We start from the raw sequence: 13,461 nt of genomic DNA on the forward strand, positions 1-13,461 counted from the left end.
AGTTTCAACGAGTAGACGACCAGAATGATTAATAAATAAATGAAAACAGATCAACAAGAGTTGCCGTAATTCGTTTTTATTTAAGGAATAAGAACAATGTTTGCACCTAGACATTAGAGAATGATTGAGATAGTTACTATTAAAATTTTGGGATGTCGACATTTATGCTTCCGACGTTGAATAGTAATGAATTTATAACCATTTATAAATATATGCTCTAAGAGTACTCAATGGATTCTTTATCTTATCTTTTAAAATATATCACTAAAATTCATTTTTTTTATTTTACATACTGATTTTTACAATATATCATACATCAACTTATCTATTTTTTTTATATCATTTAAATATTATATTTTTTAATATTTTTTTATTCATTTCAAATATTTTCTATAACTATCAATAATATCCTCAAATCTTTTGATATTTGCAACATCTCTCCATATACAACGTCATATAATTATGTTCTATTTTAAATTAATCCAAATTTATAAATTAAACCAAAATATAAATTAATTCAAAAAATAAAAAGAAGAAATTATATAATGAAAAGAAGAGATTAATTCAGCTTCAGATTTTGTCTTTGGCTCCTTGCAAAGAAGAAAGTGTGGGAATAAGAGAGAAGATATGAAATAAAAATAAATGACTTTTGAAGAAATAAAGAAAATCAAACAGTAGGAGAGAGAAACTAATTTAAAATGTTTACAAGGATGAAGAGTTCCCTCCACATCTAGCATGTTACTGTAGCAGAATGTAAAATGAAAGATGGAATACAAGATCCATTGAAGGGCACTTTTAAGAGAATTTTTTTATATTTTAAAGAAAAATATATTATAAAGCATCCATTGGGAGTGCTTTTCTTGTAAATATTTGTATATTTGAGTCTAAAAAGTTGACTAACCAAACTAATCAATCTCTTTTGGGCCGGAATAAATCGATTTGCATGGTTTTTTTATTGGCACACTAAACGCATTGTTGAATCGCTGATGCAAAAACTTGCCATTTCAATTTACATAAAAAATTACTGGTGTTCTGATTCTTTTTAAATATAATAGGTCCCACAATAAGTGAAGTGTTTCACACATACTGTTGGATTTATGGAGCCTGATTTATTCTTGTGGCAGCCCAATTTGATGACCCAACCCAAAAAATATTTTGACCTGGTTTGCGATGCGACTCAAGAAATGCTAGACGGAAAGTTCACTCAACGTTTGCGCGACAGGTCACTTGAGTGAAGCTCAGGTAGAAAGTTCTTTCGACAAGTCGCTTGAACAAACATGAGATAAAGAGTTCGCTAGATGCTCGCTCGAGTGAATAACTTGATAATTGTGTTTCTAAGGTTTCTATTGCATGCCTATATGTATTATATATGTTTCGATTTTGGTATGAAACATCAGGTGGAACAAAGAGAAACAGAGAGACAACCCTTGAGAGAGAGTGAGCGAGAGAAACATTGCATTGCCCCACAGTATATTCCTACTTTCCTCATAATAAAATCCTCTATAGTTCCATGGGCATAGGCACATTGTCGAATCATGTAAATTTTTGTGTTGTATGTTTGATTGGTTTCTTGTTTTGCTTCACTTTTCTTGCATCATTTTCACAACACAGACTTCTAAACACCATCGCTCTTCGAGCCGGGGTTGCTACAATGCTACTATGGGATACACTAAAGAAAAGTGTCGTTGATATGGCGCCATGCTTTCAGTTGTAGCATGGGGTATTTGGCGACAAAGGAATGTATGCATCTATGGCAGAAAACAATGGATCCGAAGGAGGGTGTTGAGATGGGGGATGGTGCTCCAAAACTACAAAAGGTGAAGGAAAAGCATCTCATTGTCCGTAAGGGATAGAATTCTACGTTTGTAATTTCTTCCAGAGTGTATTCAAATCAAATGCACGCAAAAGGGCTGGTATAGGGGCTGCTATCAGGTATGATAATGGCTTTTAACATAATTGAAAATGCTGGAGAGGACTCTGAAGACATTGAAGCTTTGGCTCTCCTCAAGAGCTTGCAATTCATACACGCGACTCTGAACTTGTGGAATGCGAGTCCACGTTGAGGTCAAAATCCTCCAATTTAGGAAAGAACAATACTAGATTAGATACAAGTAAGAAACAAGTGAGACCTACTAGGAAAAAATTACCTTTTTCCATAGTTTCCCACTTTCTTTTAAGAGGGTTAATTATCCCAAACTTACAAGCCTGGGACTTTCGCAAAAAAATTTCCATTATCAAAACGATGACCATGAGCATTGAGGTCAAAGAAATGCTTAAATGGTTAAAACGTTCTTATGAATGCTAGGATGCAATTATTTCATATTTTATAACTAAAGAGTTTCTTTCTATTGAAACTTCTCTCAACTCAATTTTCTCAAATTCCAATACAAAATAAAATAAACAATTCAACTTTTTCAAATCCAAAAACAAGATTACAAATATATATTCGAACAATATTTCATTCAATTTTTAACTTTAATTTTAACTCTTCTCATCTCATCTGTGAAAACAAACGAGGCTTAATATTATGTAAACTCTTTAGTTACTGGATCCGACACTATGATTCAATCAAAAATAACTTATCCACCAACATTCCTTGATTTTAAGTTTTAACAATGTTGATTGGCAGCCCTTTGTTTTGTTTATCATGAATTAGTAGCACGTACAATCATACACATAATAATTCAAAGGACAATTACTAATCAATCTGGACAACAAAGTGGACCAAATGCAGTTGGGCAGACACATTTGGTTTGGAATTTCCAAAATTAAAGAAAAAACAAAAGGGTTCAAACAACTTTAAGAATCAAGGCTTCAAATATTAAAATAGGGCTAACTTTTCATTTGGTTTTTGGGTTTTTCATTCAGATCCGCTTCTAAGCGATCAGTCTAATTTTGAATGAATAACAACCCTCCACTTAGAAGTTGTCACCTTAGAAATCACACCACAATCACGCTAGACTCGTTCACATGGAATAGAAATTTGATTCACACTTCAACTAAGAGAACTTCACTTGACTTCAGCTTAGCCCAACCTCGACCCCAACCCTGTGTGTCCAGAACCAAAGCCAAGCATACCTCCACCGCCAGCAGTCCACCACCACCAGTTCGTCGTTGTCTTCCTTGGCCAATTTTGCCCGGACCGATTACTCCAGATTTCGCCCAAGCCGTGCCGATTTCCTCAAATATTTTCGCCATTTTCGTCGCCCACTACGCAAGGGCAATCCACCGCCATTGGTCCGTCCGTCCATCGCCCACCATAGTTCCTCACCAACAGACGGTTGTTCATGGCTAACTCCAATGGCCTTGTTGTTGCCTTGGTATTTCTCCTCTTTTACATTATATACTTGGACACTACTGGCATTTGACAAAATGTCTTAGACACACACCGGATGAAGCATTACGAAATTGATATTTATCTCACCATCTTTTGAGCGAGCCAGATAATCCACAGTTATTACCACGTCCAATTTCAAAGAATGGATTTGTATCCTTCAATCTCTAAAAACAAGAATAAAGAGAGTACAATAAGTGTTAATAATTTGTTGATAATGCTAGCTGAGCTTGCTCTATTTTGAGAAGGGAATACGAGCTGCGAAGCTGCTTTCGAAGGTGTCTTCGTCACAATTCAAAGGGCTGCAAAGGGGTTGATGTCGATTCGAAGGTGCTGCGAAGGGGAGGGAGAAGGGGCTGCAAAGGGGTTGGTATCGATTCGAAGGTGGGGGAAGGGGAAGGGGCTGTCTCTTGCGAAAGGAAAGGGCCTGCATAGGGACTGTCTCTCTTTTGAAGTAGCCGAGTATTCCATGTAGTACTGGTTTACAATAATTGTGATAGTGAAATGTCTAGGTGTCCCTCCACTATTGACAGGTTGTTATATGAGGATCCTTGGACGGACCGACTTGTAGGAATTCTTTTTTTCATTTTGAACCAGAATGATCTTTCCATTAACTAGTTCTTCGTGCATCACTTCACTACAATTTGACTCATGACAAGTGTCCAATTCACATCTCATACCTGCTGAAGTCCCTACCATATTCACTCATTGACAGTTAATCCGTGTAAAATCACCTCTTATCCCATTAGCTTTTCGTGCAAAATCATCATTTATCTCAAAAGCTTAAACTGATGGAAAAATATAGATTTTATTATTTATTTTATATTTTAACACTCCCACACATGTGGACCAAACTCCAACTCAATGAATAGCCCCTACACATGAAATATTTAATTAAATGGGAAAAAGTGTAGAGTTAGAATTGAACTCAAGACCTCTGCTCTGATACCATGTGAAATCACTTGTCCCAAATGCTTAAGTTAATGGGAAGGAGTAGATTTTATTATTTATTTTATATCTTAACAATCCGAAATGCACAAAAACAATACTTTTCAGTAATAAGCTCAGAAAACCTAGTTCCCAAATAGTGATGTCAAAACTGCTAAAACAGCAAATCATAATAATAATATTAAGGAAATAGTTCGTCGGTAGAGGCTTATCTGGGCCTTTCCACTAATCGCTTCTTACCCTGCTCTAATCTCTTGGTTCATACTCACTCTCTGTAAGTACATTGGTAAGACTGTTGAATTTTATTCCTTCTTTTAAGACATCCATGTATTATATTTGAGTTGATAGGATTTGAAAATGGCTTCATCTTGTGCTATTAAAAGATACGGCATACGAAAACATGATACTTGTTCTTAATCCTGCACCAAACCGTGAAAAGTAGAGATAATGAACAGATTGCAAAAAGATATTTTCGAAAATAAAGGAATTTCTGACAATCATCAACTTAAAAAATATTGGGATACAAGTTCATGAGGCTTACAACCTTCCCAGAAGAGTACTTTGCTGCTTCAAACTTCTCTGGTGCAGATTCCTAACGACCATGGTTTATCACAATACCCTGATCACCAAATCAATAGCAGTTCATTTAGAATGCTCAACGTTTATATTAGAAAGAAAATATAGTACTTCAAAGTCCTTTTTGTCTGCATACGTACGGCTGCACATATTCCAATGTCTGTTCTTCATGCCATTAAAGGAGTTGAGATTGCAAGTTGTTGGTTTGAAATCAAGAAAAATAACAAATTGAGTTCAACAAAAACATTTCTAAAAGTACTGAGTATTTGAAGTTTGTGATGCAATTTAGCACTACTCGTACATATATTTTTGCTGTTTTTAGGATTTGATAAATGCTATAGCATTTCAAAATTGCTTACTTTAAGTATTTGAAAATTGAGGTTTGAAGTTTGGGATGAACACCAATCAAGAGCTACTATTAGCAAAGGAAGTTTCTTGCACATTCAAAAGTAAAAAGAACCCCTAACATGTATTTTTTGTGATGACAAAGAACATATCAATAGGCTCGACGAAACATAGTCTAGTTACACTGATTAGCATAACCATGTCATGCCAAAGGCTCAAATTGCACTAGTTACACTGGTTAGCATCCCCGGCAAAATCAATAAACATAAGCACTTTAGAATGACAAACCTCTGGAGGATCAAATTTGGCTCCAAGGTTGCTGAGTTTGGCATGGGCTTCAGCATAATCCTTGAAGAATGTTTCCTGATCTTCAGCATATTTCTCAGCATATACCTGAAAATCAGGCATTATATCATTAAAAGGTTTTACACTATAAACCCTGTCTCACAGCAAAACGTCATTTTGTTTTAACCTTGAATGATGGATCTTCAAAAAGAACAGCATCAGTTGGCAACACCAGTAAATCTTCATCCCTTCTTTCTTTGATATCCTGATAGGGTAATCACAATCAGCAAAAAGTATTCTGCAGACAGCTTCTTATCGGATGCATGGACTGGATTTCATAATGTTCAAGAGGGCATTGTGATTTTCAAACCTTGAAGTAGGAATTATCAAACTTCAACCATTGCACCGTCCAGGACTGTCCCCCTGGTGCTCCAGGCCCAGATTTCTGTAATTAAATAGATGATAGTCATATTTCTATACTGATCAAAACAAGAGATCGTCATATTTCTATCAGTTGGATTTGCTGTTTTTCTTCATCTTTTAATTTTCTTAAGCTGTGACTAGTGGTTAATCCTAAATTATTGAGCCATCTTCTTTGGGTTAGTTCTTGAGCTATCATTCCTACAGAACAGAAGAAAATGTAGAAATGCCTAACTTAGGCCTCGTTTGTTTTCAGAAAACATCTCATCTTATCTTATCTAATCATTACAACTTTCCCAATTTCCAATACAAAATAAAATAAACAATTCAACTTTTTCAAATATCAAAACAAAAATAATATTAAAAAATATATTCTAACAATATTTTATTCAACTTTTTAACTTTAATCTCATCTCATCTCTGAAAACAAACGAGCCCTTAGTTAAATCAGAATCAGTTTACAGATAGAAAACAAAGACATAAAAGAGGTATAATACTGATAAAAAAACCTCATATGTTGCTCAATAACAGTAACGCTAACGATAAAATCCTTGAGAGCTATTCAGCATCATTTACTGCCTCTTGAGTGACCTGGATTGAATGATGTTCCTGATAATATAATCATGCAGTACGGGCAACATGATAGGTGGTAATACCATGAAATCACCATTCACCAGACTCATAAAATTGTTACATTACTTTAAGCTTTCACAGTAGATTATGGAATCAATCGTATTGCCATAATTTATGTTGGTTCACCCTTTAACAAAAAGCAGTGATTTTCTATCGTTAGCAGGTTTGATCAGAAAAGAAACTTTCACAGCTCTGACTAATGGGTATGGATCTCATTTTCAATTTTCTAAGATTACAGATTTTGTCATCTAATAATAAAATCCGAAATCCGTGGAAGAGTATAGCATGAAATGCGCAACCAAGTCACAAAAGGCTCTTCTGCACATGAATAGAAAATGATGCAATACCGTGTACTTTGTCTCTGGCTTACCCCAACCACTGCGTTCTGGTCTGGACCTTCCCAGTGTGTGTGCACCAGATAATGCAACTATTTCCTGCACATCAAACAGCTTCACAGGTAAACATCACATGCATGGTGAGGTAAAAAAACGAAAACCAAGTATACAGAACCATGAAAATTACCTTGTCACTTAAGCCCATTCTGTAGAAAACATCACGTAGATGATCAGCAGGTGAAGGGGGACCAGCAGCTAACAAGTGGATGATTTTCAAAAATAAGATAATATAAGTTGAAGCAAAGTGGATTTACAAGAAGGAAATATAAAGAAGCATGTGTGTGTGTTTATATATATATAAATATATATATATATATATTTGGCTGATCAGTGCGGGAAACATGTGGAATAAAAAAAGCTGGGTTTGTGTCAGAGTACCAACATGCTTTCACTGAAGGGAGACAGGATTCCATTATTATTTGGTAATGCACGTGTTATTTGCAAGGCTGGGCCCTTTAGTTAAAAAAAATATTATTTTTTTTTTTATATGTCGGGGAACCTCTCCAAGGCAAGGCCCTTTGGTGATGAACATATTTGATGTTAGAGTCAAAGATCAAGTGAAAAGTGTTATTTGCAAAATAGTTTTCAAAATATGACCCAGTTTATTCAGAGTCTAATTTATTAAATGGAATATTTGGCTATGGAGAGACATGGAGGAGATGACTAATTTCTTGTATTTTCACTTTTAGATTCTTGGTTCTGGTAAATGCTTTTTTAATAGCTCTAGGGTTCAAAATATATGAGCCATCACTTCCCCTGTTGTTTTGTAACACCCTAGCCCTAGCTCCTTATGGCTGATATGTGAGTATTTTTATTGGACCCATGAAATCTCTGGAAGCCTCTGTAAGATTTAGACTGGATAGTGTTTGTTCTTGGATGATAGACCCTGCCCATTAGGTATCAGCCATTTGACCTGCCTCATTGTCCCTGGCACTCTGCCCTCTAGGCATTTGAAACCTCATCACTGTAGGACTACATTGACTCGCAACTGACCCCATTTGCCTAACTTGCCATGGTCCCTCTTCTCAAATTTCTCTCGCCCACAGCTCCAGATAAAGCCAAAGTACCTTCCTCCTCTTTCTATACTGTTCACACACATGTTCCCTTCTCTACATCTTTCGCGCACTCACATTTCACCCCAGATCGACAACCCCCCCTTCTCTCTCTCTCTCTCTCTCTCTCTCTCAACATCAAAAGACAGCTCTTTAGCTCATGGCTGTCTCATCTTCACTAATAAAGACACCAGAAGCCAGCTCAAGTACACACCCAAACTCCCATTGGGTCTCACGTCTATCCTTGTGCACCGTTAAAGACCAAAAATCCAGCTAAAGTTGCCAATGGTGATTTCCATGTGTTATGGGTTGATGTCAATATACAGGTGTTACAGCCACGGGTGTTATGTTTTTATGTTAATCACGAGAGGAAACATTTGTTTAAGTGTTACGGGAAGATATGCTTGATGCATTTCTTTAAGTGTTACGGGTAGATATGTTTGATGTAGAGGCAATAGTGTTGGGATTTTAAAATCATGGGTAGGTATTAAGGTAATTTTTGGATAGTACAAGTTGGATGTGTCATGGGTTGTTGTTGATGGCAAAATTACAAAGGGGGTCATGATTAAATCATTAAATGAAATCTCAATCCTTAATTGATAGTATGTGCTTGTTAGAAATTGACTTGGAATTATTGTATGTCTTAAAATAGGTGATTATCAATGCGCTAATTATTGTTTGGAGCTAAGAGGTAAGTACATACGATCATGCCCTTGAAATGCCTCTTCTCTAAATCATAAGATTGCTTATTGTATAAATTATGTAATTTATGAATGTGTTTCGACTTTTGTCACATATTTGTAATGCTCATTGCTCAAACTATTGATGAACACTTTATTATAAAGACATGCGAATGTGAAAAGGAAATTTCAAGAATTCTTCCACTATGCCATTATATGTATATGTACTAATGTTTATTGAATGAAAAAAAACTGAAACTAAAAAGAATGAAAGAAACAGGAAACTAAATGATTGCATGATCGCTGATGACTGATGAATAATGAATAATGGCAGATAATAGTTAATAGGTGGATGGCAATGCAGGAAGGGCCCACTAGACGTGCACCTAGTGATGTCCACCTCCTTTTTATAGGATTTTATTTGGGGCCTTGGGTGGAACCATGATCATCAAGATCACCAACCCATGTGCACAAGAGGTAATTGTATAAATGATGGATGGTTTGTATGTAATGGAATGTAAGATTGATGTTTAAGCTATGCTTGATGTTTAAGTTATGAATGATGGCTAAAAGAAAAAGCTTGGTAAACTCTTAGTAGTTTTTTTTTTTACTCTTTACCAACTCATGGGCGTCTATGTATAGCAGTGGATCTCGTGTATGAGTAGTGGGTCTTAATTATTAAATACCCCACATTTAACTAATTAATTGTAATACTCCAATGGAAGACCCAAATCACATGACCTATACTCCAAAATAACTAGTCAATTATATAATTGGAGCCACATTGGAACCTTATAAAGAGCAAGAACTTCTCATTTCCAAGCAATGTGGGTTCTCATAAACCACCTATTCTTATCCTTATCATATGGGATATCACAATCTTCCCCCCCTTAAATTCCCGACATTCTCGTTGGGCCTGTCCTTCGTAGGTGGCATGGCTCAAGTCACATATTTATGGTTGGGATAGGCTCTGATACCATTTGTAACACCTCAATGAAAGGCTCAAACCACATGGTCTATACTCCAAAAGAACTAGTCAATGATATAATTGAAGCCACATTGGAACCTTAGGGCAATAATTTCTCATTCCCAAGCAATGTGGGATCCCATGTACCACCTACCATTATCCTTATCATATGGGGTATCATATTAATTGTGATATTCATGGTAAGAAATATCTCAGAATGCCACTTCATAGTGCAACATACAAGCAGTGGAGAAAAATCATGCATCTACAAGAACATAGATACGATAAAAGTCAAGAATAAAAGATAAAGATCTAAAAGGGGAGTCTTCACAAAATCATTGGATAACTAAAAAACCAATGACAAATTAATATTCATCTATAAAGCAAAGCATGCAACATTAATGAAGAGAGGGGCGTTGTCATCCATCAAATTGCTAAGAACCTCTCTTTTCTCAAAGAGATAGATGTTATGTTTTAACTTTATGTAATTAGTTAATTACTTAGTTTTCATATTGCATAAAACTCTAAGAAATTGAGTTCATAGACTAAATATATTGCCATGTCACTTTTTAGACCTTTTTTCTATTTTGCTTGGATATTTTGATATTATGCATCATCTTTAGCCATGTGCACTTTACTTCAATCAGGCGCGCACTTGTGCTTTGCAGTTTTGCTCTAGACAGCATATGTGCTTAAGTGGGCCTAGTGCTTTCACCAAGACTGGTTGTCTGTCAGGTGGGTATGGCTGTATTGACTATTTGTCATCTCCTATTCACAGGTGGGTATGATGTGGAGGTATTTGCAACATTTTTATTTTCTAATATGGGGTTTGTACCTATGAGCTACCTTAGAATGCCCTTGTGATCTCCATGTACGGTTTCTGTCATGTATCTAGTATGGATAGAGAATATGTTAGCAGAACAGAAATAATTTTATTTATCTAAGGTGAGAGGCTAATGCTTCTTAAGATTACTTTGCCTAGCCCCCCCACCTTTTTCTTTGACTCTCTTTACCGTTCCACTTGTGGCTTACAGTTGGAGTTGATTTACAGGACTTTTTTTGGGTGGTATAAATGAAGAGTTCAAGTTTCATTTAGTGAGATGGAATATGGTATGCTCCCTTTTAAAGCACAGGATGGTAAAGGGTAAAGACATTCAGTATTTTAGCCAACTCTGTTGGGTTGATGTTTATGGTAGTTGGTGAGGAGAAAGATCATTTTCTGGGAGACCTCATTAGTGGTCTTTGAGTTACAAAGAATTGAGTTACAAAGACCTCATTAGTGGTCTTTGAAAAACTAAGGCCAGCTCGGATAGATTTTGTGTTTTTATTTCTTAAGGACGGTAGATAGATGGAGATTTCAGTTTTGGTAGGATGTACAGTCTGGGAACTATATTTAATGCAAATAATTCCTCAACTCATTTGTATGGTCTTCTTACCAGGAAGCCTCCCTTCTTCTGGGCAATCTGTAGGTCCTGTAACATCCACTCTTCCATACTTCATGGGGATTTTGGGGCCCCCAGATTCCTGAAATTTCCAACAAACTCGTTAGGAGATTCTTCCATGAGTGATGCTATATACTACACTCCTATCCTACTATACTAATGTGGCACAGTTCATGAAGTCCTAGATCAATTATTTTTCTTTTTAATTGAATGATTGATGTAATGCAATGGCACATTACATCAGCACATTCCAATCATAGCAATTTCTACAGTTAGAGCAAGGACAACCTCCACTGCGGTAGCACTGGCCAACTGAAACAAGTCTGCATATGTCACACCAGAATACTTGTCTTTGATAGGCTGAAGAAGTTTCAATGCATTCACAAGACCTGAAAAATGCAAGCATATAAGACTACGGGATCGTTTAGACACTTTAGAATATCTTATAATTCTATAAATAGTAGTAAAATGGTTTATGAATAGTAATTAAATGGTTTAAGTTAAGATGTTTTATTGAGTTTTGGGAAACAAGACAGAAAAAAAATTGAATTTTGAAGTTAAAATTTTATGAAGTTGAAATTTGAAAAAGTTGTATTGTTTTTTGTGTTTAGTTTGAAAATTTGGAAAAGTTGTATAAGGTTTTGTGTTTGGATAATGATTAAATAAAAAAGTTGAAGACTTGAAATTGAAAAGTGTTTTGTGTTTGAGTGATTTTTGAGAAGAAAATTATGAGAAATTTTAAGAATATTTGAGAATTCCTCGTCGCCCGAACAAGGCCACATCACTATCAACCAAAGCTAAGTAACAACCAATGATAATGAACGATACCAGCATTAGCTCCATGTTTGAGCTCAATCTCGAATCTCAAACTCCCATTAGCTCCACCTCTTTGTGGCCATTCCTGAATGTTTTTGCTGTAAGTACCAGCATCATGCCAACCCAAGCGAACCTGTTTTCCACACATGAACTACGTTAGCTATAGGGAGACGCGAGGGGGGCGGGAATTTTTTAATATTTTCCCAAAAGATGTGTCTACCCAGTACTTTAACATTCGCAACGATAAAATAGAAGTCTTGACAGATCGTAGATTTAGAGGGCACGGGATGAAATAAAATAATAATTTATATACAACTACAAATGCAACTGTACAAAATGCAATTGAATCTCGAACAGCTGCATCAGAATTTTGTTAACAAATGAAGTTTGCAACCATTCTGAGAAGCATTTTGTGGAAGTGAAAAGCGAAAGAACCCTGACTTGTACAACATAATGAGGCACTCAACGATATGGCTTAACTAAATGCAGAGGAAAAGTAAAGGTACTAGAATAGGATGGCAGAACGTGGTCTTGAGGAGCTCCTTGATATCCTCTCTGGCACTCTTCAACTGGTCAGGATCAGAAGCCACGCATTTCGGAGTAGCCGCGGCGCTCAGACCTCTCTCCGATAAGCAAGGTGTTGGTGATCGTCTCTAAAAGTTTATTAAAAAAAATCAAAAGATACGGACAAATTTTCAGAGAAAATAAAACAAAAACAAAGACAAACCATTAGAGAGAGAGAGAGAGAGTTGGACCTGGTTGAGAAATAGACGAGAGACGAGAGGAGACGATCTGAGGCATTTGAAAGAGGAGAGAGAAGTGGAAGAAGACGAAGAGAAGAAAGAGAAAGAGATTCTGGCTGAAAAGGCGGCGGCCGCGGGGACGATGCGAGAAGAGGCGGAGGCGGCGGCGGCGTTGCCGAAGAAAGCAACCTGCATGGCTAGGGCTGGCGATGATCGGTTAGGGCAGTGACAGTCGCTGTGCCATTTGCTGCCTCTCTTTTTATTCTGACCAACGGCACCACGAAACGCCACGCAACGCAAGCATTGTTCGGGCCAGGCCACTTTTTTCTTTCTAATAATAACTTTCTTTTCTTTTAAAATGATGAAATGACTGACTGTATAAATATCGATTATTTTAAAAATATAAATAAATATAAAATTTATATAAAAATAATAATTTTTAATAATAAATCTTTTTTTTTATATGTAACTTTATTTTTTAAAATATAATATTAGAAAAGGTATAAATGACAGGACTCTGGGCAGCAAAGTCCGAAAGGGCAAGTTCTCTCTATCTCGACTAGAAATGTAGAAAGATAAAAGTGTTCGTACTTTAAATAAACAGTCACTACCGGAGTTAAATTGCTCACCACTTCGACGAGCAATATGGAAAGGGAAAGTGTTGACCACACGCCACCATGGCAGCACCACATGTCGATTTGGGTGCACGGTAGCGACCTGGTCCATCCCTGGGTCTATCTGGACTCACACCGAATTTCCCTTGGTCGATATGAACGGCACGACAACTCTATGGTCCTCTAGGTAGATGTTGACTCCTAGCAATGT

General features: G+C 36.4%; 1 protein-coding gene across 1 annotated transcript; it reads right to left on the reverse strand.

The window, feature by feature from the left end:
* Positions 1–4,314: 4,314 nt before the first annotated feature.
* On the reverse strand, positions 4,315–12,977 carry LOC109020260 (probable L-ascorbate peroxidase 6, chloroplastic/mitochondrial). The gene is made up of 12 exons (XM_019002687.2): positions 12,649–12,977; positions 12,400–12,546; positions 11,906–12,026; positions 11,366–11,466; positions 11,072–11,159; positions 7,064–7,131; positions 6,889–6,975; positions 5,859–5,933; positions 5,676–5,753; positions 5,492–5,596; positions 4,827–4,901; positions 4,315–4,701 (listed from the first exon to the last, which is right to left on the reverse strand). Exons 1-11 carry the CDS (start codon positions 12,829–12,831, stop codon positions 4,875–4,877), a joined length of 1,080 nt encoding a protein of 359 aa, XP_018858232.1. The 5' UTR covers positions 12,832–12,977; the 3' UTR covers positions 4,315–4,701; positions 4,827–4,874.
* Between the last annotated feature and the right edge of the window lie 484 nt (positions 12,978–13,461).

This window comes from Juglans regia, chromosome 15, assembly GCF_001411555.2.
Source record: "Juglans regia cultivar Chandler chromosome 15, Walnut 2.0, whole genome shotgun sequence".
In the NCBI taxonomy this organism is placed as follows: domain Eukaryota; kingdom Viridiplantae; phylum Streptophyta; class Magnoliopsida; order Fagales; family Juglandaceae; genus Juglans; species Juglans regia.

Bases quoted from the DNA above. Each gene is read 5' to 3' on its own strand.
- LOC109020260 (XM_019002687.2), bottom strand. From the start codon at position 12,831: ATGCAGGTTGCTTTCTTCGGCAACGCCGCCGCCGCCTCCGCCTCTTCT. The intron at 12,547-12,648 runs GTCCAACTCTCT...ATAAACTTTTAG, and splicing joins CTCGTCTATTTCTCAACCAG to AGACGATCACCAACACCTTG. The intron at 5,754-5,858 runs GTTTGAAAATCA...TTACCCTATCAG, and splicing joins TTGATAATTCCTACTTCAAG to GATATCAAAGAAAGAAGGGA.